Source organism: Galendromus occidentalis, unplaced genomic scaffold (assembly GCF_000255335.2).
Source record: "Galendromus occidentalis unplaced genomic scaffold, Mocc_1.1 scf7180000077511, whole genome shotgun sequence".
In the NCBI taxonomy this organism is placed as follows: domain Eukaryota; kingdom Metazoa; phylum Arthropoda; class Arachnida; order Mesostigmata; family Phytoseiidae; genus Galendromus; species Galendromus occidentalis.
Window position 1 is genome coordinate 306,507 of NW_003805499.1, and position 19,504 is coordinate 326,010.

Below are 19,504 nucleotides of genomic sequence, written 5' to 3' on the forward strand. Positions count from 1 at the left end.
AGTTCCTCCTCAAACTATGGGAAGCATATATCTGGCAGTATGACATTACCAGCCGTAACTCTTGACGCTCCTGATATAATTCCACCCGAGCCCTACGCAGTCGATGATCCCCTGAGAATCTAGTATCAGTGGTGGATAAGTCGAGATCAGCGGATGCTCGTCGATTGAAAATTGCCCGGTGTAGATCACTCGAGGTGTATCTCATATGTTTGATGATCCACCACAGTTTTCTCCCAAGGGATGTCGGATAGAGTTTCGTACGACTGACCAATACGAACCTCAACTTGTATGCTGCCCAGCCGTGCAGATTGAAGGCATACTCCGCCGCTATCCGAGATCACGCTCATCTTCGTGTAGCAGGGGGAGGAGTCTTCACAGTCACGACAGAAACTGTCCCTGGATTCCTCATTCGTCCGACTGAGACTCTAATGGACAGGAACAGATGACGATCGCGTTTGCTTCCCTCATCGTCACAGAGCGACAGGTCCCCCTTTTGTGTTCACTTTTCCTTGTCCCCCCCTTTGTGTACACTTTCCTTGTTCCTCGCGATGGGACTATGCAAAGCGAAGCTCTTGCGGTAGGGCGCATATCTGCATCATTGGATCTCGGGTAGCTTTGGGCGATTCTACTCACTGACTAAGATGATCGGCAAGCGGCCCCGAGAGAGCTTTCCAGCGCTGCTACATGGGTTACTGTTCTGCCAGGGGAGCATATGCCGCGGAGTTTGATCGGGAATGTGGGATGAAAAAATGCATGGATGCGAGGTTGACACGCGGGCAATCGAAACACAGTGACCACGTGGCCGGCCCCGGACTAAAAGCACTCAGGCCTAGGTCTGGACCAGGGAAAGATGCGGCCGTATAAAATCCGATACGGGCCCTATTTGCCCGGAAGAGGAAAATTCGAGTGAGCATAAGTATCTATGAAAGGAAATGATCATGTTTTCAGATTTTTTCGGAATTCTAAGATTATTGGCCCGAAGAGAGTGCTTCTGTCATGTGGAGAGCCTTGAGTGAAGACCCTGCCTCATACGGTCGATCCTGGCGACGGACTCACTGTCTGTTTCCATCGTTTATTATGATTGACATACGTCTGCTGCCAATTACTCTTGCCAACTGTCACAATTGCGACGCACCGCTTGCTGACCGCACCGGTGAGGTCTGCCGCATGAGTACCGAGTCGAATTTCACGAGCTTGCACGGGTGGGAAGAAATCATGATTCCGGAACGCCCTTCTCGAGCAGCAGACGGAGCGATAGTTTTGATGCTCATCCTGTGTTACCGGATCGAGCTTTGCTGTCATGAACGAACCGATAAGAAAGAGTTTATCAGACTGGGATGAGAGTCGGCACCTCATACCGAACCTCTTTTGTGGGAGCCGTGGCGGCTATCCATGACGGGATTAAAAGTCCTCCTCCGAGCAGCCTTGATTCCGCTCATCGTCGAGCGGAATCCTACCGAAATCATGATCCGCGCATAAGATCTCCCGGTAAATTCTGCCAGGATTTAACCCTCGAGGATACTGAGGACTTCTGTGAGAAATGAGAATGAAGGGGACCTGAATACAATTCATGGCCTGGAAAACCACACCTCGTGAATTTATGCGGATAAGTCCATCGTCAAAATCTGTTCGAGCTGCGCATTGTTCGCCCCCTGGCTTCGGAGAACTCGAACTCAAAATAGCATAATCATTTTCGGATAGCCTCCGAGACAAAGAGTTGCGATCGCAGGACAATAAGTCACTTCTCGCTACTATCTTGAGCGCCGTCCCATTTTTCTGGGTTGCCCCAAAGACGTGCAAACGACCCGACGCGCATCGACCGTGCTGGAAAGCAGGAGAAATAACAAAAGCACGAAAATATACTTCTTGGGGGGAGCATCTAATTCACCACATATATATGTAGTTGCCGCTCGAAATACGTTTTGTATGCTAAACGAAGAGAAGTCGCTCATATCTGACGGGTTCTCGCCAGATTTTGGTTCAAGTTCAAGAGCCCGTACTCTCATAGCGACCCGTGTAGAAGCCAGCACCCCATTTAGCGGGAAGTAATGTTCGCCCACGCCATGGACCGAGCTGATGCTTATGGGCAGGTTCCCTCCTTATCGAGATTCCTGCCAAGAGTTTGAGAGTCTAGGGTCAGTACAAAAGTTTCTGTCGCGAATGCAACTCTAGATCAGTGGACGCTGAGATATCTGATCTGACGGAGTTTGTGCTCCCCACAATAGGGTCCGTCTTCGCGGGAATGACCGCCCCAGGCACTGGAAATCATAGCTCTTTAAACTCAGGGGAAGAAAACTGCCTTTTCGGAGGGAATGGGTTACACCTGTAGGCGGCAGCGCGTTCCTCCCATGGAAGGCTATATTACTCGCGTATGTATGTGGAGGACCTCAGTCACTCATCGGAAAGTGAGCCTGTGGTCAGAGACAGTCTCAGCATTCTATGATGGGGAAGTTTCGGTGAGCGGCATCTGAGGAACGTCAGCCTCATTCGTGGATCACGGGAATCAGGCATCTGCGTACGGAGAAGAGAGGCTCTGTGGGAATATTGGGACCGCGCGAGCTTCGGAGAATTTCATTCATTCAAGGAAAGCGCCGCGAGAGTAGAAGGGAACGGAACGACTTCCGAACGCCTTTGGTTCTGCTTTCTCGGTCCCTCGAGCTCATTCGAGAGCATTCTTCTTCCCTCATTACATACATCGCCAGTCAAGCTCAAAATCAGCCAGGGAGGCTGATTTTCGGTCCTCTCCCGCTTCAGTTCCGAGTACGGAGTCGTCCTGAGCATAGTTGAGTACCTCTGATGACGAGCGGAGCTGCGAGATCGTATCCTCTCATCTTTCTCCCCAGGAGGCTTCATCGCGTTCTGCGTTGAGCGCTACGTTGACGAGTCTCTTGGTTCGAAACTTCAGTGTCGACTATCTGCTTCTGTTCTTGTCGCGCTTGAATCATCTTCAGACGAGCTTCTTGGAATGCCGATAGAGCGACTTGTACGGTGGATAAGGTTTGCCTGGAAAACGAGATGGATTTTCCGATTTCCGACGCTCACGTAAGGTTTCGGACCGATCCCGGTATCCAGCTCGACTTCTTATTCTGCAGACAATGAGCGAATCCCGTTTTGACAAATCTCCAGAATCGGGCTTACCCCGACGATTTGAGCAAACGGAGTTGCGACTCGATGAGGAGATCTTCAAGACGATATTTGCGTGATTGCCGGAGTACTTGTACGCGGACGATTAGTTCGCCCTCGGGGACTGTGTAGGAGTCGCTCGCGATTTTCTGAGGAGGTAACGCGATCGTTATGGCTACGCACTGATTCGATCCTCAGATCAACGATTTGTGATGAGAACGCTCTTCTCCCATTCGCCGTGGTTCAGCCCCGGGACTCGACCAAGCTATGCCCATATCTGGAATCTCGGACCTTACGAGGCTTGACTTGTGTCTTGAAAAGTTAGCCACAACGTCAATGGTACTCAACCTGTCCCACAACAATGCCGGTCAGACATTTGCTCCCTCCGATGAATCTCTCTCTGAGACGTTCGACGAAACCTTTGGGAATCGTCCTCACCAGAGGAACGCGAGCCAGATTCGATTCCCCGACGGAAGCACTCCCCGTTGCCAGCGTATGATATCGTTCAGTATTCACATCAAAATGCACGACCTGAGGACCAGATGGGAACGTCAACCGTCGAAATAGTTCCCTCCATCGAGAGCCCGAAGCCTCATCGAAGGAATACTCAATGGAGGAAGGGCAGCGATTTCTGACGCCTGTTCCAAACTTATTCGAATCAGGGCGTGTCATCATCATGAAAGCTTCAGCTGTGCGAATTCTCACCTTGAAGTGCATCCTCGGCAAATTCTCCGGCTCCGTAGTCGTGTAGTTGAAGTGGAATGGATGCCCGAAATGGGCGATGTTCTTCGCAATCGCCGCTCCAGGTGGACGGTATCGCAGGGATATACTACTGAACGTGGCGTTCAGCTCGTCCTCAGCCCGTTTACCGAGTAGGCTCCATCCTGAAAAAAATAAACGATTGACGAGACTTCGAATCTTCAACGTCTGATTGAAGCTATCATCGTGATGCTTCTCAGAGCTGCTCACCATGGGGCGAAGATGCCGTATATAGAACGAATAAACTTTTGTTCTTCGGAAAACCCACGGCTGAAACTAGACGAGGAATTCTCATTTGTCGAAATGTGATAACTAGATATATAGATAATAATTAGAGACCACAACGAATCCGGTGTCATCAGGTGAGCTATCTCAGGAAACGAACCGATTTCCCCGAAAATCGTGGTTCTGATCTGCCCTTCTTTGGGTTGAGCTATGGACATTTCGGCCATCTTCTTGGACAGGAACACACTCTTCTCATTCGTCGGTCGAGGAAACGATATTTGGAGGTCTTGTAAAACATTTGGCTTTTTCACAGTGACCGACATGATGTAGGTGTCTGAAAGGAGAACGCGAATAACGTCCATAAAATCAAGAGCAGAATGGGTTTGCTGGCGGGGCACAAGAAGCAAGGGCGAGAACGGGAGTTGTGGCTTACTTTCTGAGTTTCCTCGGAGAGTGTACGGCTCATCCGAGAAATCTGGTATCACCCGGAGTTGGAATCCGTAACTGTCCTCAATCAGATGTAACTCCACCAGCACGTGCCCAGTGTCCAAGGGTGTAGCATCGAGCAAGTTTTCAGAGTCGGTCTCAGTGCTTCAAAGACATGATGACATCTCCGGTTGGGTGGATTATGGGATAGCTTTTCGATGATTTTCTGGTCAGAATTGTCCTTACCCAATCTTTTTGGTGAAATCCGCGAGGACGAACATGGAGACGCATTTTTTAAGCAAGAGTCGTTCTGGATTCGAGCCCACTACATATTGAGGCCCAACCGACTTCTCGTCCCGAGAGGATCTCGGCCTCTTACTGCAGTCGGCTAAGAAGGATCTGCGACGATCACTGAAGCTCTTCTTCACCTTAGGAAGATGCCGATATGAGATAACTTCCAAGACTCGCTCCTCTTTTCCCGAAATTACAGACGGCCACAGAGTTCGTCACGGAAACGGTTCAAAGGGGGTCGTTAATATTCCTCGGGGAAGAGATTTGACGAATCTGTGCTCCCACGGCTTGGCAGGTATGTGGAAGGGGAAGCGGAACCCCTGGGTGGGAGATCCAAAGGCGACCATCTCTACCCTCCCCCCTCAAATACGCCATTGTAGAGCTGATCGGCTCCGGGACTACTCGGAAAAGTAACACTCACCAAGTTCAGATTGTTGGAAAGCTGCTCCTGATTTATTGTGAATAGGCGATTGGTGGCCCGTGCAATGTGTTCTTGCCATCGGAATTCGAGCGAGAGTTCATCGGAAGCGTTCGATGGTAAAATCGGATGACCGAAATTGAAAGCCGTAGACTGGCGCGTCAGCGAAACTCTGTGAGAATTTGAGACATTTGAGCTGAGCTTCGGAATATACAGCGCCAATTGTTATTAATGCGTACTAGCTTTTGAGCCATAGGCGGCTCGGGCTGGCTCTGAGCTGACGGCTCAATATTCGAGAGGAGTCAAGGACATCTCGATGGTTGGATTGATGGTTGACTCCTTCCTCATGTATATGGTCTTATTATCAGCTTGGATCGTCTTCTGGTGCCCAATTTTAGGCTCGCTTGACAATACTATTATCAAAACGCCAAGGAGTGAAGGATCTAGAAATCATAATAATGATAGGGAACAGCTTCGATTCTTCGTTCTTCCTCCTGCTCATCAAAGATCATAGAATTCTTGGTCGGTAGCCGGAGAAGATATCTCTGCTTATCATCATGCTCCCGGAATTCCACTGCTCCTTGACTTCCGACCCAAAGATTGAGGCCTCCGCCGGACGAGTCAATTTCAGTGAAACGAGAAGCTCTTGCGGTCCTTAGCGTGTCTCAGTCGGTTTCGTGTATGTATGTCCCGATGGGAGTCGACTCCGTGCGCTAGTCGGAAGTGAGTCGTTCCAACCCAAGTCGACTTCTTCGTTGTGCGGGCAAATATTTTCTCAAATTTCAAACGAATCGGGTGAGATGTCTGAATTGTCGAGAGGAGTGCCCGACGCCATCACCGACCGCCCGAATGAGAATGGGTCCGCCGTAAATTTCCCTCGAAGGCTAGGTCACGAATGAGTTTCTGCCAAGAACGAACGGAGTTCTATGGTTTCGAGAGCATGGGAGTGGGAAAGGTATTTCGAAACGACCCCCGAGCGGAATTGGAGACGCTGGCCGAGCAGAAGATGCAAGCAGGCATCCTCCAGTGATCGTTGTTTTTTTTGGAAGGCATCAAACGACATGGGGTCAGCGAAATTGAGACATCCCTCGAAGGAGGCGATCCTCAATCGGTCTCGATCAGAATCTTACACGGTCAATCGCGAGACGTTTCGGGCGCACTAGTCTGGGCCAGCGGCTCTCGACCTGTCACGTTTTTCTTTGCCATAGCCTGTGAGCAAGGCCTGGCATTGCCGGAGATCATCCGTACTAGAAATTTAATCGTTCCGTTGACGGATTCCAGCCCCCACTCACCCGAGCAGATTATCTCTGCCGAGCACCTTGGGTCTGTCGGAACATGATACGTAGTAGCCGAGAGCGAAAATTTTCAATTCGTGTCCCTCCTTGGGAGGAGGCACCTCTCACGAAAGCATTGACAGGAAGTAGCTCTTCCCCCCTCGTGCTTGAGGCTCGTTGGCTTGAGTCATTCATGGACAGATCGAGGTCGCGGGACTCATCCCATGAATAGTCGTCAAGGCGATAATGATCGATTCAAGGAATATATGCATTCAGGGTCTACTAGTTCGGTCTCCCGATGAGAGATGACAAAAATCATATCGGTGATAATAATCCTAGTGGAGTTGGAAAGAGACGTCTGCTTCCCGGCTGCGGGGGAAGCTTCGCTTGGTCAGGGTAATCTTCTAGGACTCTAGGATATGGTTATGGAAGCGCTCTGCTTGTGAGCTGGGCTACATTTTGCTCTCCGGGAACAATTTGCTCTTGATGACCGTCAAGGCTCGTCAGAACAGCTCAGCGGTCTATCAGGAGGCAGGTCAGGAATCCCGTCTCTCCTGGGAGGCTCCATAAGGTTTTCCCCATAGCGCCAGTCGTCGGGCATTGCCTCGAGAAGCTGCAGCGAAATGCGACTCCGTAATTCGCTCCTTTCTACGATACAGACTAACGGGAGGGGGTTGAATGGGTGTTGCATCTAATGGGAGGGAGGTCCGCATTCCACACATTTCCTCCACAGCGGAAAAACTTCTCCAACAAAAACCTGTCGCGACGCCGGCTCGGCGGGTTCCGAATCGAGCGTCTCCCTTCACGACTTATGGAAGTGTTCGCTGCGTCTGAGTTCCGGCGCGCTTTCCTCCGGGGCTTTTCCCCTGGCTCTCACGGGACTCTTCGAGGAGCGAGGTGAGCTCCCGTCGGGACTTATTTTGAAGATTTCCCGTGACAGAGAAGACCATTGGTTGCGTTCTGTCGACAGGAGACCCGCCTGTGCCTTCTGCCCTACGAATCTGGAGCTCTTATCGCGACGTAGAGCTTGGCTGCAAAGTTCCTTTCTGCAACACCGCTTTTTGTTCGGGCATCCAATCATGCGGTGGGCAACCGGCTGCGACTCGCGAACGAAACCGGGGCCAACCCAGAGTAATGACCTTCGAAAAAAAGCTGTATGGGAGTCGCGGCTAGGATCAGGTTATAATGGAACGCGATTTCTCCCAACGAGCTAAGGGACTCCGACGAACCCTCTCGTGGTTTCCGTCCTTATGACCACCGAAGGTCTCCTTATTTCGATTGGAACTTCCATGAGCTCCGCTGTGGAAATCATGCCTCACGTGACGGAGTAGAGCCCTCGCATTGGGGAAAAACCCTCGCAGGAACTCCCTCGAGTGCCTCGGGAGTCGCCGGAATACTCTGACGGGTCGTGTAATTATTGACGCGGTACGAGCCGGGAGGAGAGGTGTCGATAAGGCGATGGAACGCCCTACGAATTCAATGTGAATCAACGATTTCAAGGCTCCCGAGAGTCCTTGCATTGTTCAACTTCCTTTCCCTCTTCTTTCGCTGAGACAAACGGGAAGAATCGCCTTCTTCCGGTACTCTCGACTGATATCTGCACTGGGACCCTTTGCCGCTTGTCCATCGAATTCGGCGCAGTCTAAGAGGGACTCCCGGCGTCTCGACATCCTGGGACTCGCAAGACCCACGGGTGTGGCTCTGGGAGAGCCAATGAATGTTTCTGGACAGGCGTCTTATGTTAGTCGATGACTGAAGATAGTCTCTGGATCAGGTGTTCGCTTGATATCACTGATAACTGATCACTTTATCAAGGATGCTGAATCACGCGGATCAACGCTCATGAATTCTGACTATCGACGATTGCCTATATGATACAAATCCGACCGACGAGCTGCACATTGGGGGGAAGGTTCAGGTGGAATCGGGGCTTTGAGCGGACGGAGTTCAAGGCAGCTCCATACTAGAAGCCAGTGGTGGCGAATCCCGATATTTTCATATTCTACAAACACGGTTCGTAGTAAGAGCCATGTGTGTCATTAAATTGAAGGGCTTCATCATATGGACCGCTGTTGGGAGCGTTGTCCGATGCTGCGATCATCGCGCGCATTCACGGGTGCTCAGCGGAATGTTCCGCCCTCAAATAACTAACCTCATAACCAATTCATCCAGCTGACCGATCGACGCGAATCGGTAACTTCCGGCGTAAGACATTCTTTAAGTTTTGGGAAGCTGTTTATCATCGAGTTGACGAGACTTCTGTTCACTTAAATGAAGCCTCCGATTGAGAAGAATTCACACGAAATACAGCGAGTCTCCGTCCCCATGGCAACGCTCTCGAGGGCTTTCGAAGCTCCGATGAGCGGCCTCAATGAGAACGCGAGATGCGATCTCAGGTCGTTTTCTGGTGGGATTCCCTCCAACGATATCCGCCAACTTATGACTATCCCTCGATGCGAACAGAGAGTGGGAAGTCGCCAGAGGTGATTTATGGGAAGGGAAAATCACAACTCTCAACCAGAAGCTGCTTGTTCAGGCTCAAGCTATGCAGCTCCTCAAATTTTCAGTTTCTCGAGCTCGAACAGCCCCGGGGACGGAAAGCGTCATCTTAGACGAGACAGCATGACGAAGAAGGAGCTTCCGGGTAACGATCAACCTCTCGGTCGATCACAAAGTTCCGGGAATCAAACTCAAACAAATGTCTTTGAGCAATGTCGGGCTCTCGAGTATCCCCGAGACGAGTGGACTGTTTCACTTGATTCCTCCACACATCAGAGTTCCATAAGATGCTCTCGAAGTGCATTAGGACAGACTGGGGATTCTACAGATAGCAATCGGCATCCCACGAGAGGAATAGAACGCCGCGGCTTTATGGAATGAATATGAAGTTGTAGGCAGGAAAAGGCCTCGACCGGCTCGGAGCGCTCAGGGTTGCATGTTTGGACAGGCTGGTAAGAAGCTAACAGAGAGTCAAGAGCGCAACTTGGAAGACAGGAGTCATGCATCAGCATCCTCCAAAGCAAACCCCTGCGAAAGCGATTCCCACGATGCGTGACACTCCCTTGGGTATTGAGCCATGTTGTACCGAAGTCGAGAGCGTCTTCCCATCATTCTAAGGGCCGCATTTCGGAGTCGAGGGGACGGGGGTTTGGTAATTTGAATTGTTCCGAAGCCGTCTAGCTCAGATATGAATCGTACATCTTTCACGGCGCCGTCGTCGCCGCGCCTGGGGATTTTTGCACAGCCGGGGGATCGGAACAGGGCTTGCCTGAGGAGCCAAAGAATGGGAGAATCTATCACGTTTGATACTGATGTCCGCTCCTCATGTCTTTCATCCGGAGTCGGTGGGGGGTCGGGGGGGATCATAGGAAAGTTTTTTCCCGAGTTACTCTTAGGGCCTCTCAGAACTCATTCCGTCTCTTTCACCACGCCATCAGCGGAACCGACGGCGAATGCTCCGAACAAAGTCTCGGATCCTTCCGCCAGATATTCGGAAAGAGTTCGGTTCCATCACTCAGGATGGAACATTTACGACACACGTTTCTTCTCTCGTCGGCGACTGAGAAGAAGCTGCTATCGATGATCGGGTGAAAAATATGGATGCGTCGCGAGAAGCAGATCTCGGGCTCGGGGTGTTGTCCCAGCGGGGAAAGGGAAGCGGACCGAGCGACCAGGGAAACGGAGGAAGAAAGTGAGAACAATGGAACAAAATTGATGATCGCTCCTGAGACTTCTCCGAGGTAGACAGTACTCCAATATTGGTTCGGAGAATTACTCGCGCATCTCAATGGAGGATCGCCACGTAGACCGACGCACTGGAACTGCGAGCGGGGACGTTTCAAGACCACACTTTTGTTCGCTTCGGAGCGGATGATTCTCCGGAAATGTCGATCACATCTCCCCTGAAGCCTTCGCAGACACTCGAATTTCCCTGGGCGAACGAAAACTCCAGCTACCAAACTTTGAGGGATGTGGAGAAAGAGGAAAAAAAAGGCTCCGACCGACGGGACGTCGTCCGACAGACGCGAGGATCGCAGGGACCGGAGCCGAATTCGTCGGGATCGAATGGGAGAAGAGATTGAATTCCACCGAATCTTCAACCTTCCCTATCGCTTCGCTGCTCTCTCAGATGCTCGTGTATCGCCTCCTTCCCTCGCTGATGACTCCGACGAGAACTAATTACTTCTGCCTCGGGCGATGCTGCAGTGGTTGAGCGAAAGCTGCCGTGGCCGCCGAGGCTCGGGAACCTCATCCAATCTTCGTTTAGCGAAGGAAGGAAAGGCAGGATGTGAGTATCGCTCAGCAATACTCTCACGATACTTTCACTCAATCACTTACGGAAACCGACATACCACCGCGATTCCTCATTCATTCCGCAACTTCTTGTCACATGAATATTTGATCTTCTGCGATGTCACGTTGATGACTTCGACGTCATTCTCAATATGAGTTCGCTCAGCTCCGCGCCCTATGAGCTGTTTCAAGGGAAACAGGCAAGGGAATTAGTGGGTGAGGTCGCAATTATGCGCTCTGGAATAGGCCCAGAGGCGAGATGATGATCTGATTCGTTGATTTTTCAATTTCTCCTATTTGGGCCCGAAGCCGTAAATAGGACAAGGATGCTCACAACAAGAATGGGCACTCACCGAGGAATCATGATTCCTTCCCCCTGAACTCGATATTGAAGGGAGACCGCGTAGAATTTATTCCAAACTTCAACTGAAACTGCCCTGATTCATAGAGTCGAAGCAGAATTTCTATCCCGAGCCGAGTACTCTGGCGGTTTCTACACTGACTCTCGAATTCGCCACCGCCGTCATACACAGGTTCCTTTGATTCTACAGGTTGTGGCGTCATCTTGACTCCCGTAGACTCTATCCGCCGGAGTTATTCCCAATCTCCAATAGAGCAATCATTCCGAGAGGGATCCGTATCACTTTTACAGGGATTCCTCCGGCTCGCGAGCCTTTGCCCTCGATGTTGAAGAGGTTCCTGGTGGCCGTCCCGAAAAGAGACTCCTCTGATGAAATCCATGATTTCAGTCGAACCTTCAGTGCGGCGGATAGTCCCAAACTCTCGTTTCGCGCTGGCCTATATCTTCTCTGAGGGATGTTTTAGCGTCCGGCGTCACGACTTCGTCAGCGAATAGTCATTTGCGACGGTTCCGGCAGCCTTCTCTCGAGCCCCCCTGGTTTGCCGACCCATGCTTTTAGTGGGTTCGGCTCGACCCGTCCCGAGTCCGCACGCTGACAAGTGAACATACACTTCCAATGGATAGGGTTTCCGGATCGAAGAGAGTCAAGTCGAGAATCGTGTCGAGGAGCGACTTCCCTGAGCCGTATCAGAAGGGTTGGACTCCTCGAAGCGATTCTCCGTGGGAGGGTGAAAATCCAACTGTCGCGTCATAGCCTGTGGAGAGAAACCTCTCCACTGGAGGACAAGCCCGATCGAAATTCCGGGCGATATCAGTAAACTTCTGTTGGTCGGGAAGCTCATTCTCATCCAAGAAATACGAGCGAGTTTTGCTGAGGGGTGTTCATCACGAGCATGCGATCATTGGGATACCCAGCCGTCTACGTTTCCTTCCTATTTTTCCGTCTCGAAAAAAATCTACCTTTACGTGCTCATGGGGATACATCATCTGTCAGTCCCATAGGGAAAGCTGAGCATCCGAGGCTTCGGACCCTGGCATCTATAAGACGCCAACCTTCGACGAGTTCCAGACACGAGGCTGGCTTCCCCAAATCCCATCTCTTTCTCAACGGAGCGGAACATACTTTATCCATTCGTTTCGATTTTACGAGCTCGCGACTCTGTGCTCCCATTAGATTGACAAGTACCTATAATATATTATACATGAAGCTTGAATGGCACGAGCTATCCGCTGAGCGCCGGGGAATCAAGGCCGCGAAGAGATGGATATCCAGGTTTTCGTCTGGATGGACGTCGTGGTGGATGGATACCCAGGTCCCGTTCACGAGATGGTAAATTCAGTTGGAGGGGGTCCAGCGAGTTAGAAGAATCGATGAGAACCGTAGTTTTTTGATAGAACTGCTTCCAGAAATAATAGAACCGATGCCGACGCGTGACCCGAAAATACCGCGCGCTTCCTGACGTGGTCTTCACGTTTTCCCGTGCGTCGCCTTCCGGCGTCGGAGCTCGTGTCCAGTTCAACCTTGGAGCCGCATCGGAGAGCGGAAACAAATCGATAGTCCATGGGCCGGCCGTGACTTATCGACGACGCGTGGACTGAACTACCAGACTCAACAAAACCTCGAAGCTGATTCCAATACACACGTCGACCGACGATCCTGCTCTTTATTACTCCACTTTTCCTATAAGACCTAATGCGATTGACACAATACCACAACAGGAACACTCAGCGTTATCATTGATCGCTGCAGAGCTCACTCGATAACTTCCGGACATAAAATACAAACTCACACCGTCACGATGCTCGCACACTCCTTATATTTATACACTGTTGATTGATTCACGAGTCTCGCAAGTCAAAGGGTAGGTACATTCATTTTGGTGGATTTCCAGTACGACAAGCCACGTAAAGCGAAACCGCTCCCGGCTCCGCTTCCATCACATAAGAAATGTTCTGTATCGAATGTTCCTTTCTACCGAAACCCTCCAAAAACGCTCGGAGCTCGATGTCTCCGCGGCCACGAACCCCCCATGCGGTGACCATTAGGATACCTCCTCTGCGCGATGACCCGGATCCCCGAAAATTTTCAAGCGACCAAATTTGATATCGTCATCACAGTATCCTGGCAGGTATCGATAGCATTCGAGGGATCTCGAGTCCGGGTGACCGTTCTCCGAACAGCCATGGTTCCGTCGCGAGTCGACCAACCTGAAAGGAGAGTTTTTCAATCTCGGTGTGTTTGGCCAAGCATCGCTCCGGCTGCCTGCGTATCGATTCGAGGTCCAACTGGATCAAACGAAGGTTTAGTCACTATTGTCAGCGGTGGATGTGAGCCAATGAATGGGATATGTTTGTCCGTCGTCAGTGCTCTTCTTTGGGCTGACCAGCCATGATGCTAAAGAAACAAAGGCGTTCCATCTCCTGTTTACGTACGGCATGTCTAGTGATTAATTGGGTGTTGGCAAACAAACCACGCCGTCTTTGACCACCTCTCCTCCTTCAGCTGCTCGTACACATCTTAAGTGAAACTCTGCCATCGGCGACAAAGTCTGGATGGACGAGAGTCACATTGGGACGGTGCATTTGGCTTGGTCCGAATGAGTGCATCCGGCGTAACATCAAGCAGGCTCAAGTAGCTCGACGGACAAAGGAGAACTTCGATCTACAGAGAGGAACAAGGGAAAACACTTACGCATCCTCGCTTCTTGGACTCTCGTGGGCTTGCACTTGAGTAATTGGAGGATTGCTTGTCGAAACTGTCGGTTGAAGCCGCCGTAAATGACCGGATTGACTAGCGAGTTTGCGAACGCTAAGAATGTCGCAAACGACGAGAATGTGGTGAACCATTCCGGCATCTGGAAAAGGACCGTCTCATGAGATCGATATTCGAAGGGGTAATTGATTATTTGATGCATAGAGGATAAATACCTGTGTGTTCGAATCATCCCTGAACTGAGAATACAGAACTGTAACTTGGATTGGCATCCAGCACACGATGAATGCGAGAAGTACGTAGCAAACCATTTGAACAACCTGCAAATTAGATCTATTGTGAGTGGCAGATAACGGGTTTCCTCCGAAGTTTTCGAGAGGAGCCGATCCGGACCCGAAGTTCTTGCAGAGCAGCGATATCGTGTCCGCCAGCTCAAGAGAATGCCGGCTGGTTGCGACAAAAAAAACCTCCAGCATGAGCTTGCGCATCTGGGATGCGGCTCGTGTGGCAGGTGGCTTGTCTGATGCTAAATATATTCCCGATACTATCGAGAGCTTTTTCTGACCAATCGGAAGGGATATTCGCTTATTCGAAGTCCCTCGACATGATATGAGGATCGCTTAATTTCTTTCTTTTCCTAGCAGGACTTCTCCACACTATATTCTTCACTTAGCTCCTGGGATCGCAAAGCCAGCACAGACGACAGAGGGAGGCGGAAAGGAACGATCGGTGAGCGCTCACCTTTTTCTTCGAACGATTATGCAAGGAATTATTATTGGTGTTGCTAAGCTCTTCAGGTACTCGATTGATCCACAATTTCCAAATAATGAACGAGTAGGCGGTGAGCATTACGCCTATCGGGAGGAAAAATAGTGTCACAGTAGCGATGACGTAGTACAATTTCCGCATGGTGTAGACGAGAACACACTCGGATTTCTCGGGGGACCACAATGCTTCGCTTGGCCAGGATGACCCACAATACGAAATCTCTTCTTCGTCGGCAAACTGCAAGATCAGAGATCGGGTTATTGCCAACCGGGGCATACATTTTGTTGTTTCCGAGAGACAAGGGAAAAGAGAAATCCATCCATGGGGGTCGAATCGGCGGTCGAAAATTTGATATATGGAGGTGTGGCACCCAACGATGCCTTCAATCGGGAAATAGCTCTACTTCAGGAAAGGAACTCATCTCTTCTTCTCAGAGCGGAGTCTATATTTTCGAGAGACTATCTCGAACATGTACCATCTGCCCCCTCGCGCAATAAAGGATGGCGCGAAATCCTCACAGGACGCGGATAAGTAATTCTAGACTGTCAAGGCTCATTTTCCCCTGCGACTTCCGGAATATTTCGCGGGAATCCGGGGGAGGCCGCATTCCTGACTGAGCTCCTCGCCGGCCGCGGGCAAAAACTTACCTGAACAGTGTAAAGCTTCGTGTAGACGATTAACGGTAAGGCTACAACGGCAGACACTATCCAAATGAAGAGGATAATACATGATGTTCTCCGTTTGGTGATACGTGCGGCCGCGTGTAGTGGGAACAGTATCGCGATGAAACGGTCGCACGATATAGCCGTCAACGTCAACACGCACGCCGTCAGACATGTCACTGAAGAAGAGAATTCATCAAGTTGTCGTGAAAAAATGGATTAGACCTTCTTTGACACTGCACTTCAGGTGCTCGCTCCCTATCCGCAGGGCGGACGCTTCATACCGGTAATGAATGACGTCTACCTTCTAAAGGAAGGCAGAGAGAACATGCTGACTCGACGCTCCACGCAAAATTCTGGCGAGGTCCCCACTCCCTCCCGACTACACAGAAGTGAAGCTGTCGAGACGGAGTTCATTTCGCTATTTCGTCGCATCTCTCGCAGGATGAAACACGAACTATTCTTTGGGTTCTGCCCTCCTCGATAGTACTTGAAATCGGGAAGAGGGGTTGCGAGTCCCTCGCTTGCAGTGGGGGAGACAGAGGTGCGCCACAAGCCTATTCGAAGCATGAGAAATCGATACGCTGATCCTTTGTGTTATCCTTTGGGAGCTTCATATGCCGACGACGCAATTTCCACAAAAAAGATTAACGAGTCTTTGAGGCCGCACATTAGCGTGAGGTCGGGAAAAAACGGAAGTCATGACCAGCAGAAGGAGGAGAAGTGCATGCGAGAGCCGAGATTAACTCCGAGGCCACCCACGCTCTGACGAGTCTAATATTTCCTCGCGAAAACATTATTCGCACACATTGCAAGCATCTTTCTGCAGCTAGATCATCCTCCAGGCCATGCTATCGAAAGTAAACGCTCCCGATCAGATGGAAAGTATCTACTCACTTTTCGCGAAAGATTCGATCCGACAAACGAAAGGTCCAAGCTTGTAGGCGTTGAGAATATTCTCACGGAATATGTAAACTTTCATGATGTGGACCCACATACAGAATATAACAATCAGCACATCCGCCACCGCCATGTTCAGCAGGTAGTAGTTGACCGTCGTTCTCATCGACCGTTGGGTGAGGACAGCAATCACTACCGAGAGATTGCCGAGTAACGAAAGAACCATCACCGTGACATAGAGGAGCAGCTGGGCGACATGAGGCCATTCCACCTGGAAGAGCCGATTCGGATCGAGCTTAACGATGCTGCGCGACGACAAACTGAATTGGTCTGTTTTTCTGTCATCAAAAAATACAATCCGCGTCTCCAGAGATTCGACGAGCGACGGTACGACAGGAAGAAACGGAGAGCTCCCTGAGAATCTCCAGGCGCCTAGCAGCTACACCACATCGTCGAACATGGCCCCTACGTCGTCGCAAAGAATCATTACCGAGTACCAACAAGGATGGCAATTTGAAGTTTCATGTCAGTCCAGGGGAGCTTTTTGTGATATCAGCGAACTTCCACGAACACAGTTTTGCTCGCTGATCGTCACAGATGTTTACGGGTAAGGGGAAACACAAGCGGTGCCCCCGGCGTGAACCTTGGAGAACGGTGCAGCGGCTCGATTCTGCACGGCGAGAGCTAGCGTCTCCTTCCTTCCCTGGAAAGGAGAGCATGTTCTCTGGCTCGGATACCACTCTGGGAGAGGCTCGCTAGCTTGGCGGACAATGAGTGAGTTCCTTGCTCCGAGCGAGGGCTTTTGCGCTAGCTCAGCCTTCGCACATCGAAAATGCTAGTAGAAGATGACTCCTTGCTTGGGGAGGTCGAAGCAGCAATCTCCTCCACAATGGGTATCGGTACCTAGAGAGTGGTCAAAGAAGCGCGGACCACCGTACCGACGGATGAGGACACCGAGTATCGCAAGAAGGCGGAACCGCTTCGCACGTTGCCTCGAGGATTTGACACGGATGCAGATCGCGGCGCACCGGCCACGAGTAGTCGAGCTGATGTCTGTTGCTGGAGATGAAGGCTGCGCGAACGATTTATCTTCGAGTAGATGTATCCTCCCCGTCAGTACAGGCTCCGGAATACAGAAAGGCGAGCGAGGTGGTGGTGTGAGCACGAAATTCTCGATGGAAGCATCGGACCCGAATGCTCCCTCCCCGTGGATAAGACACCAATCACAGATACCGTCTCGGAGTTTCGCGACGTGCATCTATTCCGCCTGATAGTCGCCTCTGTGGGTGCTGTCGTCGTGGGCGGCAGCGGCAGCAATGAGCGTATCAGTCTCTGTCGACGTCGCTGTCAGATCTTCATTGTGGTGAATCCGAATCGAGTCCAACAAACACGGTGACAAACGAAGGGCCGAACGAAAAGGATGGACGAATATAATAAGAAGCATTCGGAGACATCCCCGTCTGTGCCTCAACAGAGCAACTGCTACCAGACCGACTGGATGAATTTAGACCGAAGACAACTGAGGAATTCTGGTGAGGCGTCTCGCTTGGAATGGATTATTCGGCCACCGACGAGCGGAGAATCGCCAGAGTACGAGGAAGTCAAACCCAGGAGCTAGAGAGCCTCCCGAAATTCATCGACCTGTATTTTGTCACGATCATACTACATTCCTTCTGGTAGTCACTACCTCCCTATGTCTTTTGTGGACGTTGTCAAGCCTTACCTCTTCTGAGATGCCTAGTTCGAGCACGGAGGCGCTGAAGTTGAACGATGCACTTTGAGCTTCGGCCGATATGACAGCGCAGTTCATTTTCTTCTCAGAAGTTCTCTGAGTTTCTGTAAAGACGAACGTCATCGTGAGAAACTCACGCACTGGACTTGGAATTCCTCAGCCAATCATGAAACCTGGGTACTCATCGCGGACCGCTGTTCACGATACGGCGAGCTCGCTGCGACACTTCAAGGAAAGCAAGTCTCCACAATCTCGAGCCAAGCCCTCGATGTTGTGTGCGAGGACGCGAGGGCGCGAGCGATCATTTCAGAATGGAGAGTGATTATTATGGGGTTACTCGAGTAGAAGCCGGATTCCGACGGTCTCGGCGGAACGATAAATCCCGTCGATGGAAGGAGCCTATTACGTGGGATGAACATCGTGTGGGGTATAACGAGAACTTGAAGGAGACATGAGTGAGCAGGATTACTCTCGGAATCAGGCATGTTCTAATGAGGCTCATTCCTCGTCCGTTCGATGGCAAATCCGCCAAACGTCTGGATGACTTCCTGGGAATCCGCTGAACTTCTCTTCCACGACCATAATGAAATCAGCGACGACTCCCTAATTATAGGTCTCCGCGAAAATATGCGTGGATACGCCGCGGGGCACGGAGGAGGCGAGAAGCACCCCGCTGCGAAAGTTGCTGACACTCGGATCCCACAATTCGCGGAAGCATCGAGATTCCATCCAATTCCATGGTAATCTGGGTTTCTCGAAGATCATCTTCAAATTCAACGGATGTCGCTCATCACATCAAGCGTGACGAGCGGCGAAGTTCCGCGGTGCCAAGAATCCGCCGACTCTCGCTTCGAGCTGACAGGAACTAACTCAATTTTCCCTGTCCCCTCGATTCCTTGTAAGGCACAGTTATCGCCTCTTCGCGAGAAAATAAAATTCTAGCGGCAACAGCTGGGGTCTCGCTCTGCATCGTCGGGTAACTTTTCCTCCTTGGACGTCGGACTTACAAGACTCATGTGGAGAGTCAGAGAATCGATGGGAATACATATTGTATTTGTTCTCCCCTCCCCCCTCATATGGGCTCGCTCGGGCGTGACCCTGGATGGAGGAGACAGGAGAGGTCTCGACTAGGAGGACGAGCGTCTCCCGGAAAGCGGAACTCCTTGACCCCGAGATAGCGTCGTGGAGCCGAGGCTTTTCTGCTCAATAATGAGTTTTGAACGGGAGCTTAGCCCGTTTAAGCTCTTCAATGAAATTCGGCATTGCCCCACTCCATCAAAGAGTCGCGTGCGGGAGTGAATCGTGTTTGGGACTTGGGAGCGGGATATTACGCCGCCAGAAGGGATCAAATGCAGCGCGGCGAAATCCTCGTGGGAATGCCGTTCTCAAGTGCCGGTGTAAACGCTTCAAGAGAAACTTTCTTCGCTCATTCGGAAGCAAAGCGCGCTGAGTCCCTGCCCATTCTGTCGGGCTCTTCCCTGACATGCGTTCGGAGAGAACGGAAAATAGGAATCGATCCACGGGAGTAAAGTCCCTCATAAGCCGGTCGGAGGGCTCCA

General features: G+C 51.0%; 2 protein-coding genes across 2 annotated transcripts; both read right to left on the reverse strand.

Moving 5' to 3' along the window:
• Window positions 1-2,849: 2,849 nt before the first annotated feature.
• Window positions 2,850-8,730, reverse strand: LOC100906374 (uncharacterized). Its single transcript, XM_029112487.1, has 10 exons — window positions 8,669-8,730; window positions 5,246-5,414; window positions 4,780-4,961; window positions 4,541-4,698; window positions 4,268-4,441; window positions 4,093-4,158; window positions 3,829-4,007; window positions 3,472-3,654; window positions 3,139-3,272; window positions 2,850-3,003 (listed from the first exon to the last, which is right to left on the reverse strand). The coding sequence occupies exons 1-10, from the start codon at window positions 8,728-8,730 to the stop codon at window positions 2,850-2,852; spliced, it is 1,461 nt and encodes a 486-aa protein (XP_028968320.1).
• Window positions 8,731-13,256: 4,526 nt separating this feature from the next.
• Window positions 13,257-18,023, reverse strand: LOC114828412 (QRFP-like peptide receptor). Its single transcript, XM_029112488.1, has 7 exons — window positions 17,937-18,023; window positions 16,211-16,484; window positions 15,299-15,492; window positions 14,625-14,888; window positions 14,099-14,203; window positions 13,863-14,025; window positions 13,257-13,378 (listed from the first exon to the last, which is right to left on the reverse strand). Exons 1-7 carry the CDS (start codon window positions 18,021-18,023, stop codon window positions 13,257-13,259), a joined length of 1,209 nt encoding a protein of 402 aa, XP_028968321.1.
• Window positions 18,024-19,504: the final 1,481 nt, after the last annotated feature.